The following is a 20,276-nucleotide window of genomic DNA, read 5'->3' as shown; positions in this document are numbered from 1 at the left end:
ACAGGAGGGACACAACACAGGTTAGCCTGGTAGGCTTCCAACTTGAAAAAAATAGAAGCCACCCTTAAAAGTAGTTTAGGGGTGAATCCAGACCTGCAGGCAATAGGGTAGAGCTGCCCATCTGGTGTGATGGCAGTTTAAGGTAAGGCACTTTGCAGGAGAGCAAACAGACATCATGGCTGCCTGAATGTTGACCACCTCTGGTTGTCTATCTTCCTTGCTAGCAATAATTGGAATAAACAAATAGACTTAAAACCTTTTAGGAGTCTGATGGTTGGCAGGCAAGTTGAGCAAAAAGTACTTGCAAACAAAAACAAATGAAAAAAATCTAATAGTGACTAACTGGCATTTGTATCATGGCCTTTGACTGGCATGTATCACTGATGTCCCTTTTTATTTTTAGATGACTCTGCTACACCATCATCTGCTATCACGGTAAAGAACAGCGGACAAGGATTGCAGGTCAGTGTGTCCTTATCATTTAATTGCTTTTCATAACTTTTCTTCACGTTTAAACAAAGCTTAACATAACCAACAATTGCTTATAGTGTAGAACTGCAGTGGAAAACTACATGATTTTCAGTAACTTTTGCTATGGAGAATAAGGTACCTTTGTTACTACTACACTGTATATTGTATTAGGACATTAGAAATGTATTCTGCAAGTTAATAAAAACTTTCTTTTTGGCTGGAATCCACTAAAGACTTTTCCACACTCAGTTGTAAGAAGAGTAACTTTTATTTATTTATTTGTTTTAGTTTTCTGGTAATGGCTCCTTCTCAACAGTACATCAAACTGGCAGAAAAGATTTAGATTTGTATATCATGGCAGCAGTCTTTTGAATATTAAAAGACCTATGGAAGTATTCTGCATTAACTCATTACACCCTAGTGACACCACCATGTGGTTCTGCAGCTGCATCCCACTGATGCTTCTAGGCATCAAATATTGCTTGCTCATATTTGTATTAATAATTGCAAAAGCCAAGCTACATACAAAATAATAAAATATCCCATCTTAAACCTTACACAATGGCAGACACAGCTGCATTGATATGCGACTTCTGTCTAGTGCAGGTAAAGCAATCTTAATTGCTGGTTATATAATATTTATTTATATTGATATAAATGTCATGTTTCTCTAAATATCTCAACAACCAAGTAGCACAGACAGAACTGCTTAGCTTCATAGGAAAGTACTCAGCTGGATGAACAAACTTTTCTGAGTAACTTGAGTGGTTGCTGAGATATTGTAAGTTTTTTTTACAAAATATTATAAATTTAATAGCTACAGTGTTTACTGTGATTTATAACATCCAATTTAAGACTTAGAATCTAAGGAATACTGCCACTGTAAAAACAGTATGTGCTGAAGAATTTGGCATTTACATTTCTTTAGTAACCCCTATGGTTCCAGAGATATCAACATTTATTTGAAATGTGAGGGCATAATTTGATTTTGTCAAAAAGTTTAGGCTCTGCACATTGGAAGTTACATTGCAAACTTCCAGAGCTCCATTGGAGGGAATGAGTTAATCTTAGTGACCACAAACATATCTCCGTGTGAAAACCACAGAAAATACACCTATTATTTTGATCAATGGTCACTCTCAGAGAGTTTGTAAAGTTGTGTGTTGCACTGTTTTTAATGTACTTTGCTCAAGAGACTTTTTTTCTGTTAAAGTGACCCTGAACTTGTTCCACAAACCATTATTACCATAAAGACACAGCATGTTGCTGCCACCAAACCATTGAATAGGCCTGTCACAGCAGAGAGTACCTCTGTAATAAACAAATGTATTGGACCGTGCCTTCAGGCAATACCCTTACCACAGACTTCCAGAGTTTACAGTGCAAGCCTGTGAGACTGGCTGGAAACCATTTACTAATATGTTAGTTAGCACAAATTACCCAAAGTCACATGCTCTGGTATCTCTAAAATACAGTTTTAATTTGCATGTCCTGGCAAGAAGCAGATAACTGATGATATTGATTGGTGAAAGGAACATAACTTCCAAGTGTCTCTTCAGTATAATGACCTGAGGTTTTAGTACACAAATTATTATGGGACTGAAGTAAATTTCATCCTAGAAAGTTCTAAAAGTTGCTGCTTTGGAAGCAGCATTATACTGTTAATATATATAGTGGACAATTGGACAGCCTAAAATTATTTGTTTTTCATCCTTGTCTCGCACTGCTAAACTGTTGCATACAGAATGTCTAGAAAATTGTGCAAGAATTTTTTTTGGCATTGTAGTTTCAAACCTTTGCAAAATGAAAGATAACAGCTTTTGCATTGTATTCATCAAAGGGAGTGACACATATCTGTAATCATATATATGGCCACATGTGTTTTTATTTTTAAGATTTTATTTCCCATATGGTCTTTGTGCTGTGTTACACTGTAGCATTAGTGCCACAAATTTCACCAGTATTGTTCTAACTTCAAACCCTCCAAAAAAAAAAAAGAGGGGGGGACATCTCTTATTTAATGCCTCAAAGTTTTGTTTTGTAAATTCATAAAGGAAACATTTCAAGTTTACAGTTGGAGTCTGTGGAATCTGAGATCATTTCCTGCAGGCAAAGTCAATCTCAGCTGCTGTACTGTCACTCCAGATTTCCAGCAGACATCATTAGTCCTTGTACTTTGCTACTGCAGACTTTATCCATGCAACCCAAAGGTGCCTTTCCATATGGGAGTATGTAACATCAGAAACTTTCTTTGATGGATTTCACAGTTAGGTTAATTTCCACCAATCAGAATTTGTTAACTTTTTTAGTAGTTATCACTCATCATGGGCATCCATGATGATACACTCCCTGGTGAACACATCAAAAGCATAAACATGTACATCCCCATTCTCAACAGCTTTTTTGTTGCTTATACAGTTCAAATCTTACTTCTTGCAGCTGTTCTTCAAAGTTGCTGTATTTGTATGCCATTTTCTGTAAAGTACTATGTCACTCTAAATGTATCCAAATCCTGAAACAGTCCAGCCTGTTGGTGGAGGAGGTCCTTGCAGGACTATTGAGAGGGTCCCTCTTATTTCCCAAGAGGAAGCTGCAATTTCTTCATGGGATCTTAGTTGAGGCCTAGTCTTCCTACAGTAAAATTTGTATTTTGTGCAATGTTTCATTCTTCACATGAACAGGACTCATTCTCAATTAGTGGGGATTTCAGACAATTCTGGCTGCCACTGGCAATAGTCCAGTGGGCCGGGAGAGTTGTACACTTGGTTTTTAGCTAGGTGAGTATAGCCCAGGGTGCTTGTTCTATTTTTCACAATATTATTCAGCTTGAGTCTGTCCAGCCTGATCTTGAGAAGTGGTTACTTGAGTAACTTTTTTGTAGATTGGCAGAAGTCATTGCTGAGGCTTATTCTACAGTGTCTCCCTACAGCAACAAGCAAGGTTGATCTGCTCCAGAAAAGGAGCAGCCATTGGGTGAGCTTATGCCTAGTTTTGTAGCCTAGCTGAGACATCATATACCTATTTATTGATTGGTGGGAGCTAGAGACATGGATATGAAACTTCACAGTTTGGAACTTTGATTTGATGCCACGACCCCCCCCCCCCACCCCATATACCATCCCTGTGATGAGCGTGGTCTGTCTCTGATCTTGATCTACCTGGTGTCTTTCATATACCTGTTGTTAATCATGCCTCTGAGCACTTATTTGAAATTGGAGGAAGCAAGAGTCCCTATCATTCATGCTCTTTTTGGAAGTCTTGAGGATTTTGAGCTAATTTTTTTCTAATTTCTGTTATCTTTTCAGTTTTGTTTTCAGCTGAAAACAGTACTACATTGCCAGCATAAACTAAAATCCTAGATTTTCAGTGAAAAGAAGCTATATGTTCGTAGCTACCTTGAAGAAGAGTGGTCCCTGTGATGTACCTTGGAGCACCTCCCCAGACAGAATAAAGTCAGAATAAACTACCCAATTTTAGTGCAGTTCCATCTGTTAGACAGATCAGAAAAAAACTAAATGAAAACTCCAGCCAAGCTAGAACTTCCAATGAGTGACCCCCTAAGCCTCCTGTAACAAAGGCACATGGGATATATGCAAATGACCTTTATGAACATCAGGTGTTTCAGCTATATGGCGATTCTGATTGCCCATGACTTTGACATTTGAAGTTGTTTTAATGGACAGTATCAGGCCAACAAAGCCAAACCCCACTTATTGGCCTGATATTGTCCATTAAAATTACTTCAAATGTAAAAGTCATGGGCAATCAGAATCGCCATATAGCTGAAACACCTGATGTTCATAAGGGCCATTTGCATATATCCTGTATGCCTCTGTTACAGGAGGCTTGGGAGGTCACTCATTGGAAGTTCTAGCTTGGCTGGAGTTTTCATTTAGTTTTTTCTGATTGTTTTTTTTCAGTGTGACCTTTTAACTCTTTGTTTTAATCTGTTAGACAGATGGGACTGGCACCAATGTTGTACATTTCTCCACAACCCTAGATTAAAATGACATTTCTAAACATCATTGTGACAAACTGAATCAAAAGTTGTAGAAAGGTCAGTAAATAAAGTGCAGATGGCTTCTGACTGGTCATGCTTGCTGTATAATATCAAGTAAGATAGTCTTAATCAGTGTGTATAGAATGAAACATTCAGTATGCATGTTGAAAAAAATTTTTTTTTTCTCAAGCAATTCAACAAACTGAGCAGAGATCAAATTGTCAACAGATTTTGACAATGAAATAAGTAAGGCAATCCGTTTGGAGTTAGAAATTCATTCATTCATTTTCACCTTTTTAACTAGAAATACTAGGAGACTTCTTTTCCACTCCTCGGACAAAGTGGATACTATAATAGAGGCATTGAAGAGATGTAGAATAGGCCATGCTAGATAGAGGCCAACTTCAAAAACCTTAAATTAATTTAATCCAGATAAACAAAATGTCTAGACTGACTGGGATAATCCTGCTTGATTTTAAACTACAAAACAGAGAGAAACCTTTCAATGGATAGTCACAAAATTGATGAGTTTGGGAAGCTGTCAAAATGTTTATTAAAACAGGATGCTGTCTTCTTCCTTTGCAATTTTAACAGGAATTTGGGAACTATACTTTTTTCATTTGTCTTAGTATGCCATGAATCAAGCTTAGCGTTTGCAAACCTTCTGCTTCATTATTCTGCTTTTTCAGTTGACATCTTTGTTTTTGGTAGACTTATTTGTACTCAGACTGATTTTCTTCAGAGCTATAACTTGCAGACTGATAGTAAACAGTATCCTGGAGAGTCCTTAACTCAGAATGAAACAAAGGCTTAGAATTCATTTAAAACACACAGACTATAATAAAATGAAAATATCCACTGTAGTGTGTGTTTCATAACAATGCCTTACCTTCACCAAGACGTTAAGCGAAAGTAGAACTCTGCCTAGTCTAATCCAACTAAAAAAAAAAAAATCTCATTTTCTCACTGAGTGTAGTATCAAGATATCTTATTTGTCATAGTCCTTTTATCAAGTCACGGATACCAGGACCTGTAAATGAAACACTTACAAACATGTGATCACTAATCACCTTAATTCTCCTATTGCCCAAGATGAATTATTTATTTACATTTGTTACGGGGTAAGTGTCCAACTGGGCTGAAAGCCCATTTTCAGCGAAGACCTGTGGAGAAAAGCTCCATAAATGAAAACATAATAGATAACAAAGTATTGTAGTGTCTTACAACTTATAAATACATAATAAAGTTACACAAAGTAAATAAGAAGTAGGAAGTTATAGAAGGTAAATACAACAACAAGAAAAAATACAAGGTTACAAAAAACTAATTGAAAAACAAACTAACTTATAACTGTGCACTGAAGTACATAAGTAAGGCAGATGGAATATAACTAGCCAGAGCAAATGCTGGGAAAAGAAATCCTGCACCTAGAGTAAATTAGAGATCGGTAGTGATAGACAATTGATAGCAAATATCAAGAGTCTGAAATAGTCGAGAAATAAGCACCCTAGTCAGGATTAGAGCAAGGACAGATCCAATGGTTGGTGAGGTATTGTCTGAGGCTTTGCTTGAATATGGCAGTGTTATTAAGTTTGAGCAAATGCTGTGGCAATTGGTTCCAAAACCTGGAAATTTTGTTAGAATAGAGTGAGTCGCCAAAAGTGTTTGTAGATTTGGTTACTTTTAACATAAGTTTATCAGAGGATCAAAAGTCTCTAAGGTTAGTATTAGATTGAATTAAGTCTTTTAGAGCTGGACAGGCATCAGGTTTATAAAAAAATGTTGTGGGCAAAGGTGTGTTGGTTTAGTTGTAGAAAACTGGGTAGTTCAATCCAGTTGAGCTTTTTTAGGGCTAAACAATAGTGCTCCCTATAAGGTAAGTTAGCTGCACATTTGGCTATTTTATTATAGCATGACTCAATTTGAGTGAGTTCAGCCTTTGGTAAGTTAGTAAAGATTTGTGATGAGTACAGGAGAGTGGACAAAAGAAATGATCTGGCTGAAGCTAGTCTAGGGGCATCTATGGATTTGGCTCTATAGGTTTGACCTAATTTTATGAACTTTTTTTTTATAGATGTTCTTCGTGTTTCACTGCTGCAGTCCTAACCATTTGGTTATCCATGCTGTGGTAGCCCTCAGTCGGTCCAAATACCAGAGTCATGGTTTTGTGAGTCAGCTGCTGTCGCTTGCTGGGTGACGTCAGGTCATCCGAGCTATAAAGGAGAGCAGGGGACACCGTTACCTCAGTCTTTCTTGCCGTGGAGCCTGTATCCGAACCAATTCACAACAATTCCAGTCGGCTGTTTCCAGATTTTGAACTTCAGCTGAAAACATCTAAAGCTAAGTACCCCATTGGGGATCCTTCCTTTTTCTTGCACTAACCGATGTTTGAAAAAGTCAATAACAAGACGCCCTGTGGAAAGCAAATAGCACACTGAGACTTCCATTCTTACTGCATCACTTGCTTAGGCCCAGATCACGACATACCCCGCTGTTTGTTCTGTGCCCTCTTTAATGCTAGAACGATTCTTTGTAGAGCTCTGTTTGTAGCCAGTTATTTTTGTCTTCCATCTCCGATTACCGATATGGCATTCAGCAGTCAGCAAACTGCAGATCTTCCGAAAAAACGTAAAGATAAGGCTAGAGACAGACCACATAAGGCCAAGCCTTTCAATGACACCCCCACTAAATGGGTCATCATTTATTTGGAATTCAGTGAGGCACTTTCGCAGCCTCTGATGCCCAACACGATTACTTTGCAGGCTTCTATGAGACCCATTCGGAGTCCTGTATGCCGCAGATGTCTGCATCGTCTAATGAGCCTTCAGCTGTCTCTGCCTCAGTTGGGTCTGGAGCCGCTAAGCAGGCACTGGCTTCCGAGGATACCGCTTGCCCTTCGGATTTCATTTCAAGGACTTCTCCCTCTCTTCCATCTAACACACCGACAGCACCAAGGTATACTCTTCAGGTCAGACTTAGAGCTGCTCCAAAGAAAACAGCCAAAAGTCTCCATTCCACTACTCCTCACCCCTCCTCAGACTAGAATGCTTAAAATAGCAGAGGTTCTCATTACTTTCATCCAGGGTAATCAGGCCATTCCAGCCAAAAGGAGAAGGGAATCTTCTCCAAACATCCGGTCGGATTTAGACTCAGAGGGATATGACTCCTCTGTTTTTGAAGAGGAAAATCCTATTACTGCCTATGAAGACTCAGATGCAGAAAAATCTGTTCCTTCTGCATCACCTCCGGGGGACTTTTCCTTTGGGGAAACCCTCCACACCCTCAGGGAACACTTCCAATGGGAATCAGTGGATTTCCCTCAATCCAAGAAAAGACTAAGAGAGTTTCTGGATCTACCCCAGCATAGGCCTATGGCCATCCCACCAATCTTGGAGGTGGTAGATGATGTTTACCAAGAATCCAGCCTTACCCCTGACAACCTTCCACCTGCCCCCAGAAAACCTGACAGATACTACAGGGTGTCTGACTCACATAAATTCCTCTATAGAAATCCTATAGCAGATCCAGAGGTGATTACTCAGGGACCTAAGGGAGTTAAGGCTACCTCTGCAAAGAATCCTACTCCCTCAGACAAAGAATCCAGGGCCCTGGACAGATGGGGTAAAAAAATATATACCTCTGCAATATTAACTATAAGGGCTCTCAACTGTCAGTTCCATATGTTAAAATATCAGCAGCACACTTTGGAACTTTTGAAACAGAAAATCTCTGCCTTACCAGATTTTGCCAACAATAAAGAGATAGCAGAATTGCTGCACTCTTCACCTCAGGTGGCAAAGCACTCCTTGCACTGTAGATCTGATGCCCTAGAAGCTTCTAGCAGGCAGCAGTGGCAGGATCTGTTATCAGAAGACATGCATGGTTGAAGGAACAACCTCTCCCTGATCATTTCAAAGCTAAAATCATGGATGCACCTCTTGACAAAGACCGTTTGTTCAGACAGAAAACTGAAGAGGTACTTAAAAAGATGGAAGACAAAGCAAAATCGATGCCGACTGTTAAAGATTTTCTTCAAGTGCAACCTCCTAGGTTCAGCAGAAATTTTCACTAATCCTTAACTGCACCAAACAGGCAGGCACAAGGCAAACCCCATAGGAACAGACCCACCAGGACTCAAACTCAGGGCCAGCAAAGAACTAAACAGTGCCCCCCCCCCTCAAACACTAGAGCAGGGAGTTCAAAAGCAACCCTGTATGGAAAAAACTCTCAGTGACTACCTTTCCTATCTCTGCCTGCCTCCACCATACCAAAAGCTAGGAGGAAGGCTATCTCTATACAGAGAAAATTGTAACTCTATAACAAAAGATCAGTGGGTCTTAAAAAATTATTGCTCAGAGGTACAAGTTCAATTTCCAAAAACTACCACCTCCAAGAGGGTACCCAGACCTACCTCCAAACCACTGGGCAGAAGCACTAAAACAAGTACAAAACCTAATAGCTCTAGGGGCACTAGAACCTGTACCTCCAGAACAAGTTGCAGAATGATTCTATTCCAGATGATTTCTTGTTCCCAGGAAAGAGGGGACTTGGCGTCCCATCCAGGACCTATCCTTTCTCAATACCTTCCTGGTAATCCCAAAATTCAAAATGCTTACCTTACAACAGCTTCTACCAATGCTGCCAAACAAAGCTTGGATGGTCACCTTAGACCTAAAGGATGCTTACCTGCACATCCCATTAAGGGAATCATGCAGACAATTCCTGCGCTTCAGAGCAGGATTATTACACTTTCAATTCTCTGCTTTGCCCTTTGGCGTATCTACTGCTCCCAGGGTATTCACCAAATGTCTAGCTCCTACCATTGCTTTTTTCAGGCACAACAATGTACATATTTACCCTTTCCTGGATGACTGTGTCATTCAGGCAGACTGCAAGGAACTGCTCCTGCAGCACCTCTCATTTGAAAAACCCTACTCACCTCTCTGGATTCACTATCAATGAAAGGAAATCAAAATGGACACCTACCAGGAAAATCATATTTCTGGGAGCCGTACTGGACACAGAACAGCAAATGCCCTTTCTGTCCCCAGAAAAACAAAGTTCCCTACCAAATTACTTCACTACTCTGGCCTCCCAAACCCAGCTTTCTGCCAGAAAATTTCTGTAAGCTCTAGGGTACATGGTCTCATGCATCCTCCTGGTACCTCTGGGCAGACTGCACATGAGGAAAATTCAGTGGTACCTAAAGAACCTATGGTGTCAACACATACAACCTGTGGACACTTCCCTGCCTGTGATCCCTTGCATAAGATCCGAGTCCCTCTAGTGGGCCCAGGCCTGTGCTCTGAACAAGAGACTTTCATTCACCCTCCATCCATTAGACCAGACCATAACTACAGATGCTTCGGACATAGCCTGGGGCACCCACCTAGAAAGCAGATGCACCCAAGGTCTCTGGGATGCACAAATACTACTCTTGCACATCAAACAAAAGGAAATTATAGCAGTGCAAAACTCTCTGGCATCCTTCAAGCCCTACCACAAACCAAGGGTTCTTCTCATAAAAACAGACAACACCACAGTCATGTAGTACACCAACAAGCAGGGAGGGACTCAATCTTACCCCCTGTGCAGACTAGCCATGAACCTGTGGCTAGCAGCTTTATCCATGGGACTACATCTCATAGCCCAATACCTACCAGGCATTAACAACACACTAGCAGACCACCTAAGCAGAAACCTGCTGGACCCAGACGAATGGCAAATCCACAGAGACATTCTTTTGCTAATTACCCAGACATGGGGGAATCCCCCAGGTTGACCTCTTTGCCTCTCATTTAAATCACCAAGTACAGAAATTCTGCACCAGGGAGTACCATCACCTGGCTTGGAAGGTCAATGCCCTGACCTTCCCTTGGAATGCCCTCTTTGTATATGCATTCCCACCTCTTCCTCTCAAGCAAGTCCTTGACATCATTACAGAAGCCAGAAGGTCCAGCATCAGAAAATCTTACGCTGGAAAATGGGAAAAGATTCTGCTCCTGGAGCCAGTCCAAGGGAGCAGACATACATCTGCCCTTCATTCCTCTTACTCTAGATTATCTTGCTGAGCTTCTTAATAAGGATCTCTGCTTCTCCTCCATAATGATTCATGCCTCTGCCATCTTGGCACACTTTGATACAGAACAGCCATTGTTCTCCCACCCTCTTATCAAACAATTCCTTAGAGGAGCCTCTAATATCAGGCCTCCCAGAAGACAGCCCACCCCAGTCTGGGACCTGAACTATGTTTTAGAAAAGCTTACTCTGCCTCCCTTCGAGCCTGCAGCATCCTCAAAATTAAAGTACCTCTATTGGAAGACTGCCTTTCTCCTGGCTATTACTTCAGCCAGGAGAGTGTCAGAGCCTCAAGCTTTAATGGCCATTGAGCCATTTATCATCTTCAATGAAGACAGGGTCTCCCTGAGAACCAATCCCTCCTTCATACCAAAGGTGGTTTCGGATGTTACCTCAACCAAGGCCATCCACCTGCCCACCTTCTTCCCTAACCCTCAGAACAAGGGGAAAAGGATACTGCATTCTTTAGATGTGCACAGGCAACTCAGATTTTATCTTAACCGTACAAAGACATTCAGGAAAACTGACCAGCTCTTGGTCAGCTTTAAAACAGGGGCACAGGGGAAACCAATATCCAGACAGACCATTTCCAAATGGATAGCACTCTGCATCCAATTTTGCTACTCCCTGCATGGAAAACCACCCCCTGGGACCATCAGAACCCATTCCTCTAGGACAACCTCTACCTCCACAGCATTCCTTAGAGGGGTACCCACCAAGGACATCCTGGAAGCTGCCACATGGAGTTCAGTCCACACCTTCACCAAACATTACCATCTGAATCTATTCTCGAAAGCTAGGGCTGGGTTTGCCTCTGCAGTTCTGCAGGGCATGCTCACCCAATCTTAAGTTTCTATCAATCTTCCACCCTTCTCCTCAGCTTTGGGAATCTTCCCAATGGTTAGGACTGCAGCAGTAAAACATGAAGAACACAGTACAGTTGTCTACACATAAATGTAGATGTTCGAGTGTATTCAGTGCTGCAGTTATGCTTTCCCTCTCTCCTTCCCTCTGAAATCTGCTGTCCTTAGAGATGCACCTATTTCTATGGGGGTCTGTGACCCCAGGACTACTAATAATTATTAAAATTGGACTGAGATAATGGCATTAACTGTTCTCCTTTATAGCTCGGATGACCTGAGGTCACCCAGCAAGCGACAGCAGCCAATGCACAAAACCTTGACTCTGGTATTCGGACCGACTGAAGGCTACCGCAGCATAGATAACCCAATTGATAGGACTGCAGCAGTGAATACACTTGAACATCTACATTTAATGTAAGTGTACACAACTGTACTTTATTGCTATGTGTTTGTCAAATTGTAGTTGATTGTATAGTGTGACACCAAGAAGTTTGGTGTTATCTACTGGTTCAGTAGGAGTTTGGTTTGAGGAATAGATGGTAAATGAAGGGTACTTAGATGCTGACCTGTTTTTGGAGAATACCATGAGTTTAGTTTTTTTAGGAATGAGAATGAGTTCATTATCTGCCAGGTAGGATTCCATGTCATGCAGAGCTTTTTGTGCTTTTTCTTGGAGTTCAAGGGAGGTGAGAGCTGAGCAGATGAGGGAGGTATCATCCGCATATTGGATAATGGTAGCAGACTTAGTAGCAGTGTACAGGGTATTAGTAAATATGAAAAAAATATATGTATTTTAAGAATTATACCTGGTATAAACCGCTAGCTGACTGAAATTAATTGTTTCACGTGTTCCCACCTCTTCCCATGGGGGTTACAGAAGGGAAGAATGAAAGGGTTGAAGCTCTTTCATATCTCTCCCTTTTGGCTGAGACAATCCTGTTTTTTCCACTTCAGTACAGACAGTCCAATGAGAACCCCTGTTTGTACCTTGGTACAGTACATACTGGTGCACCCAACTCTAGAAAGGTTAGCAGCAATAACCATTTTAGCCTGATTACCTTCTAGGCCTGGCTTCTATCTGAGTTGTCCCATTTACTACAAGAAACCAGGAGACCTAGCATGAAGAAATTATACCTGGAGAAACAGATATTATCAGGCAGTACCAATAATATTTCACCCATGTGTTGTTTAAAATCAAAAATCTTACAGTACCTGGCATTGTTGCTAGCCAAAGGCCTCTCTAATACTTGTGTCAAGGCTCTTTTCTGAGCCATTTCTGCATGCCTACCAAGGCTTCCCCTCTGTATCATATAGCCTATTGGAACAGTTCCTGAAGAAATCCTACATATAAATGCACTAAGGAAACAGACGCTGTATCTTTGAGACTTGTATTATGTTCTGCAATGACTACTGTTAGCATCATTCATGCCTAGAAGTTTAGGCCCCCCTAACTTCATTACATCAGCTCAAAGTTAGAAACAAGAATGCCTTGTTTTCCTTGCTGGAAGGAGATAAACAACTGATCACATTACGTAATGGCACTGGTCCTAGCAAAGTTATACCTAAGCTGTTGTTGGACATTCAGCAAATGCAGTATTCTTACCCATGCAGAACAGAATACAACTTTGCTAGGACCAGTGCCATTACGTAATGTGATCAATTGTTTATCTCCAGCAAGGAAAACAAGGTATTCTAGTTTCTAAGCAAATTCTGTCGAAGTAGTTGGTGGCCTTCCGCTATGAATAAGTAAATAAGACACTAGAAGCATCCCATAAGACTAAGTTTCTCTGGAGTGATGGTCAGTGTAGCAGTTCTATGTAGAAATGTGTCATCTCAAAGCATTTGTGAAGTAGCATTTGTATATACACCTTCTCCAAACTCTGCAGACTAGAAATTCAGAGTAAGAACCCGGCATATTTTGCCTCTTCCACACTCTGCAGTCTTCTTTAATCTTTTGCCCAGTATACTTTAAATAGCTGTGTAAATCTCCGTAGAGTAAGAAATACTGTGCTGGTGGGGATTTCAGTGCTGAGCATAGTACAGTTGTGTGTGCAACACTTACTTCCCTTAACAGAAGATATTTGAGTAAATCATCACTGCTGGAGTAAGACTTCCGATCACCATCCTCAAGGACTGGGAAATTGTTGTCCTGCATGTGGGAAAAGTGGTGTTCTTGTTGCACACTCACGCCTTTAGGTCAGTATTGTTTACCTACTTCATCCCAGACTATGCTAATTTTTACTGTTTATGCACTATGGGAACTGCAATATCAAGGGCACCTGAAGGGGGTTCGAGTCCACTCAGAGGGAAAGCAACACATGGTTTTCTGCACACAAAAATTAAGTTAGGGCACTGGCACAGACCCTTTATATTAAACATCAGTCTGACATCAGCCAGTGAGGAGCTGTGATTGTAGGGACAGCAGGGAAAAGCTAGGGGTGACAGTCCAGAAGTGAGACAGCTAGAAAATCCTTAGATTAAAATCCACAAAAAAACAGAACCAAAAGGTGAATTCCACAAATTCGATCAGATGTTATTTAGCGCTTTCGTCAACATATATCAGTTGACTTCTTCAGAATAATTAAAACTGCAGTTAAAGCACAAATTAATAGCATTCAGAGAACATCACCTGACTCAGTTTAACTAATAAAAAATATAATAAAAATGTAAATTAATTAAAGCTGTATTCTACAGAAAATGCATATTCTAAAAAAACACACAAAAACATTTGAACACCTTACAGTTCTAAACAAACACAAAAAATAAAAAACTATAAGACAGTTGATTTAAACATGTTGAAGCTTAAAAAATACTAAATTTTGATTTAATTAAGTTTAACTGAACTACATAAGACCACAGTTTTAGAAGACTGCTCAGACTAAGACTGTCACTGAGACCTGGGAAAGCAACACATGATTTTATGCACACAAAAAAATGAAGTTAGAGCACTGGCACAGACCCTTTATATAAAATATCAGTCTGACGTCAGCCAGTGAGGAGCTGTGCTTGTAGGGACAGCAGGGAAAAGCTAGGGGTGATGGTCCAGAAGTGGGACATCTGGAAAATCCTTAGATTAATTAATACTGCTACAGTGTTAATCTCATACTAAAACATCTAAAGTTATGGTAACTTAAACACACATCTGCAGTAATTTTGAGAGGGCCTTCCTTGATAAGCTAGAAATACCTTCCTAGTACCCCCTTCATGGATGCTTTTCCCCAGTTCACTTTAAGTTGGGAAGCGTACCCTAGTATATTACTTTTTTAACAGTGACAGCACCACATCTTCACTGTCTTTGCTTGTTTTAAAGGATGGTGCTCACTCTTGGCTAGAAAACAAACTGGTGGGTGTGTGGGATGGCAGTGCTTATGGGATTGACACAGGTTTATATCCATCTACAAGCATGGGAGCTTCTAAAAAGTCACCAAATTCTGAATGGTGTAGGGTCCTTTGAGGAGTGTCCTGTCAGAGATCAACTAATATGGTAAAATTTATCAGTTCTTAATTGAACATTCCCTTATTAATTAGAGGAGTTTTTACACAGTATATAGTGTATGAAACAAAACTGAATGCCAAGATTTTAACACTATGCAAAATGTTTCTGTAATAAGGTGAAAGCATCTGCATGAGAATAGTTAGGGAACAATTTTTCACACAGAAGTAGCAGCATAACAAAAAAAGGAAAACAAGTAGCAGAGCACTTGCTTTTCACAGAGCAGTATGTGTGCACACCACTATAACAAAGGATTTGCCCATGTATATCAGTGGTGTATATGTTTTGACAAATTATTTGAATGAAAAAAATGCCAAACTAGCAAAAGCCCATTTGACATGGATTTGGTATATGGCTTGTCCCTGTGTGGCACTGTAAAATTTGACAAATATGAGATGATTGAATGAACAGTGCCAAAAGCCACTAACATTTAAAGTGGTCTTATGATAGAATTTAAGATCAAACATTGACTAAAGGTGCCTTGCCTTGCAGACCTATATAAGGTGACCCGGTAACACTGTCTCAAAAAAACACAGGTCACTTTATCTAAATAAGCATAACCAAAACTGATGTATTATCATGCAAAGGTAGGGTGTCTTGTTTAGCAAATTTACATGGAGAAGACTACACATACACAAACTATGCACTGTCATAAAAAGGACTAACTAAAAAAAAAAAAACTTAAAAAAAAATCTATGATTAACTTAATCTTTGTGATCCTTTGTCATCCAGGTCTAGCAAAATGAAACACAGTTACTAAACTGTAATGCATATTTTGGCTTCCCTGTTCCAGCTTGGTGACTTTTTTTATTCATGTATTTGTAACCAAAACAAACATGTGCCTCTAAACAGACTTCCACTTGCTTGTGCAAGTAACCACAGGAAAATATGTCAAAATCCATTTGCAAGTCAAGGAAACAGAAGCTGAAGAGCATATATATCAACTGTTTAATAACTGAATTTTTTTAATTTTACTATGTTAAATGCTTTAGTCTCTTTTACAAACAGTACTTCATCAGAATGGTTCTGATGAAGTCCTGTTTGTAAAAGGGATGAAAGTGTATTAGGAAGACTGTCTGAAACTAATTCAGAGGTAGCTTACCTTTTCATTCTTAATTGCAGAGTGAAACTGTTCATTACTATTCATTTTACTGCAGTAGTGACATTATTTCTGATCAGGTTGTACAGTGCAGCACTGTTGCTTTACTAATTAAAGGAGATGAGAAATCTACTTGCTTTTACAGACATGTACTGTACCACATTCACTCTACTGTAGATGACCTTACTGTTGCTTTGCACACTGTCATGATATAGTAAACCTAGAGCTCAATACTGTTTTTTTTTTTTTTGGGGGGGGGCTGAGCCCCTGCACCTCCAGTCTCTAAATGTATAATGAATAATCTCTGAGGTCACACAAGCTCAGAGGAAAGAGGATTGAATTAGTTCTGTTTTCTCTGAGACAGTGGGACCCTGGAGGTAACATATGTAAAGAGTGGGGGAGTAGGGCACAGTGTCCACATTGAGGTGGCGTGCAAGGAACACACCTCCTTGATAAAAAAAAAAGCGCTTTAAAATTGTGTTTGTGAATTCATTTAACATGGCAGTCATATAATGCAGTGGGATAGTGTGGTCAATAGATCAGGCTTTACTGCGTTTACCTACCCTAAGGCCAAGTAGACCGTAATGAGGGAATTTTGCTTGGGGATTTCTTAAGAATGCAAATACTTTCACACCTCTGATAATATTTCCAGATCTATTCATATGCCATGGGTAGTACTCACTTTGCATTGAGGACAGTTTTTTTAACTTGGTTTACTTTGCAAGCTTCTTGTCCAGTTATTTGTGCCACTCATGGTTTAAATTACTACTGAGCTGGATGCTACATTTTTGCTCTTTCACCCCACTTCCCATTGTTGTTACCTACCTGCTTCTCTTTAACTAGTGAGCACTGGCCTTGAAGTTTTTCCATTTGACCCTTTCTGTCCACATTTAACATTTATCTTGCAGTTCTTCTGCCTTGGTATTGATAGGTGTCATTTTTCATAATGCAGATGGTGCTTTGATTTTACTCAGATGGTTTGTGAGGAGGCGTATATTGTCTAGAATTACAGATGGGGGTCACCACGGTATAAATCTTGCTGTGTCAGCAATTCTTCCTGCTTGCAATAGGTACCTAGGGTGCTGGTTTACCATTGTAGCACATTGGAGGGGCTATACTTATGACTCCCGCCTTTGCATTGCTATTTAATGCAAAGTGAGTCTACGGCAAGCCTGAGCTTGTCTGTGACCTGTTGCAGGATGCTAACCATAGTTTTTATTTTCATTCATTTGTTAATCAGGTACCTCTTTTCTGGAGTGACCCATGAATATTGTCTGGTTAAGTGACTTGCTAGCTGTAACCACAGTAGATAAATGGAGGTTGAGAGACTCCAATCCTGGAAGCGCACGATAAAGGACCAAAAACCAAGAAATGAGATACCAGGTTCGCCAGCAGAAGCAATAATTCAAAAGGCAGTATGTAAACTGTCTTTATTTGAAAAATGAAGAAAGCAAAACTGTAAATCCACAATCAGGAATATCGTGGAAGGACAAAGTAAAAAATGAGAGTGTTAGAGAAAGAATGCAACAACGGAAACTTAAAAATATCATTATCGAAAGAAGACTACATTTGTTTGATCATGTTAATGACATGGACACTAGCAAGATTCCTATAAAATCCCTCAACTGGCAACTAGCTGGATACAAGTGAAGACCAGGCAGACCTCAACAAAACTGGAAAGGAGTAGTAACAAGAGGCATCTGTCACTTGAATATCACTTGAAAGGAAGCTAAAGAAACAGCAGCTGATAGGACAAAGTGGAGTCAACTTGTGGCCCATTGCATTATCGATGCGGGGTGAACCAAAGACTGAAGAAGAACAATGAGTTCACCAGAAATTTTACACATATATTTGTGACATGGACAAATTGCAGGCTCCTCCTTGTGTATCATTCAACCGAATGTACAAGGACTTTTCTTCAAAAGTTAATGAAATTCATCATCGCATTCTCCCACATCACCTAGTGTGGTTTATCTTGGCAGACTTGAACATCTAAGTTGATGAGCTCTATTAGCTTATGGAGGGACTTGGCATTCCTCAAGAGGTTTCCTGGGTCACTTTAGGATGTTCCCATTGAATCTCTCAGATTCAACACAACCTTACCCAGCCAAAGGACTTGCAAAATATAATGCAACACAACTTCAGCTATGTACTGGAACTGCTGTTGCCAGAGTGCATTGCAGAGGCTGACCAGAATTTGCAAATTCTGCACTGCAGTCAGTTCATTTGTAACACTCTAAATCATGTCAGACCTGTGAGTGTGCATCTGCTGCCTTTTATTACCTGTGAGCTGACATAGGATGCATACCATTCATGATGTGAAGGCAAGGTGTTGAGTCATAGGTTGGAGTTTATAAAGAGAAAGCCATGCCTTCTAACAGACAAGTTTATTTTGAACTCTTATCTATGTGTACCATTTTGAGATCTCCAAGGAAAGGTGATTTGTTTTGATGCACAATATCTTACCGCATCGACTCACCCTGCCATATTCTTCCAATATAGTTGGCACGTTATGCACTTTAGCCTGTCTGACTGTTTGTAGAGTCTCTTCATCATTTAGATGTAAGTGAGTTGCAGAATTTGTTGCAGACAAGATGATCTTAACTAGGCATATCCTCCCTGAGGTTGTCTGCATTGAGCAAAACAGTATCTTTGATGTAACTCCTTGGAATTTTGTTAAACTGTCTTCAATTTTGTCTACTATGAAGAATCTTTGAGCTGGTTTCATCATTATTGTGAGGAAAATGTTACACCTACCAAGAGTCTACATTTTCCTAAGATTCTGTAGGGCTAGTTATTTAAGCAATAACCCACGCCTGGGTGTGGGTAATGCTGCATTTACCCATGGTTGTTGTGGTTTGGTCACAAGGGCGAAGCCCGAGTGACCAAACAAAGACAACCGTGGGTAAATCCAGCATTACTCACACCCAGAAGTGGGTTATTGCTATTATACAATGACATTATTTAAGAAAAAAAATACTTTTCTTAAGTAATGGCATTGTATAATGCTTCTGTGCTGCCCTTCCACAGCTGTCTGGTATTCTGCGGTAGTTCTGATGTACTGTGCATGCGTATGCTTACGCAATATATCAGAGCTGTGTGTGGAAACAACGGAGAAAGGAAGATCTCCATTGCTTTTTAAAAGGTATCTCGTTATGTTAAAAGAGTTTAACATAGCGAGATATCTTTAAAAAAAGCAATCGTGAAAGGAAGATCTTTGTTGCTTTTTTTTTTTTTTTTTTTTAAGATATCTCGCTATAGCGAGATTACAGCAACTGAGCTCTTCCGTTCTCCATTGCTACCAAAAACACAAAAAAATCAAGACTTATACTATTGGAAAAAGTCCAGGCGACTGGACCTTTTCCATTAGTATAAGTCAGATTTACAACAGGCACGCTGACCAATCAGCGTGCACGTTTTGGAATATTAATGGGGGGGGGTCATTGTATAATTTCTATGTTATCAGGTCATCACTGAGGCTGTTTACAATCTATATGAAACAAGGTGTGATTACTCTTTTCCCCAAGAAAGCATCTTTTATCTCCAGCAGTCAAGAAATTTACAAGCCAGTCTCAAATTTACCTTTCCATAGTAAGGTTATGTAAAAGGTTGTACGCATTAGGTAGTATTTCTGTCTAATTTTGCATGATGTCTTTGATTCATGACAATGTGGCTTTAGGCTTGGGCATAGCACTAAGACACCCTAATTAGGGCTGTAAATGACACTTAAGTTGTGAGGGATTCAGTTGCATTCCATTGTAATCATCCCTGATCTCTCAGTAGCATCTCAAATGGTAGTCCATGAATATTTTTTTGAGCTGTTGTGAAACCTTTTGTGGACTCTCCTGCCCTGCCTTGATGGGTTAACCTCTAAGCCATTGGGATGTTCCAACTAGATCATCTCTAGCTCCTAATCTTCATCCAGAGTCCAAATGAATTACAGGGTTCCACAAGGCTCATCACTAGCTCATTTATTTTTTTGTCTTTGTATATGATACAACTGAAAGTTGTCATACATGGGAGTGGTATTCAGTATCACTGCTATGCTGATGATATTCAGGTTTTTGTCTTCTTGTCTCAGGAGAAGATGTCACACTTTTCTACATTTGAAGACTGTTGGGTTCTGTCTTTTCTTAAATAGCTTATACTTGACTGAAATTAAATGCGTCTAAAGCCGAAGCAGTGCCAGTACTTACTGTTGTAAGTGCTTCATGGTCCCCCAATCTCTTTCATACCAATGATTGTTTTACAGGAATACCCAGCTGATTTTTA

At 40.0% G+C, this 20,276-nt stretch overlaps 1 protein-coding gene across 1 annotated transcript in view; it reads left to right on the top strand.

Moving 5' to 3' along the window:
• LOC122792429 (synapse-associated protein 1-like) overlaps window positions 1-20,276 on the top strand; it is a 353,118-nt gene that overhangs the window by 300,188 nt on the left and 32,654 nt on the right. Inside the window, exon 7 of the mRNA XM_044060219.1 lies at window positions 404-462. Coding sequence (XP_043916154.1) covers window positions 404-462 — 59 coding nt within the window. The remainder of the gene's footprint in view (window positions 1-403; window positions 463-20,276) is intronic.

Source organism: Protopterus annectens, chromosome 1.part2 (genome assembly GCF_019279795.1).
Source record: "Protopterus annectens isolate FY-2018-M chromosome 1.part2, PAN1.0, whole genome shotgun sequence".
NCBI lineage: Eukaryota > Metazoa > Chordata > Ceratodontiformes > Protopteridae > Protopterus > Protopterus annectens.
Note: the sequence above shows the minus strand (reverse complement) of the source record. Positions and strands in the feature narration are given on the sequence as shown.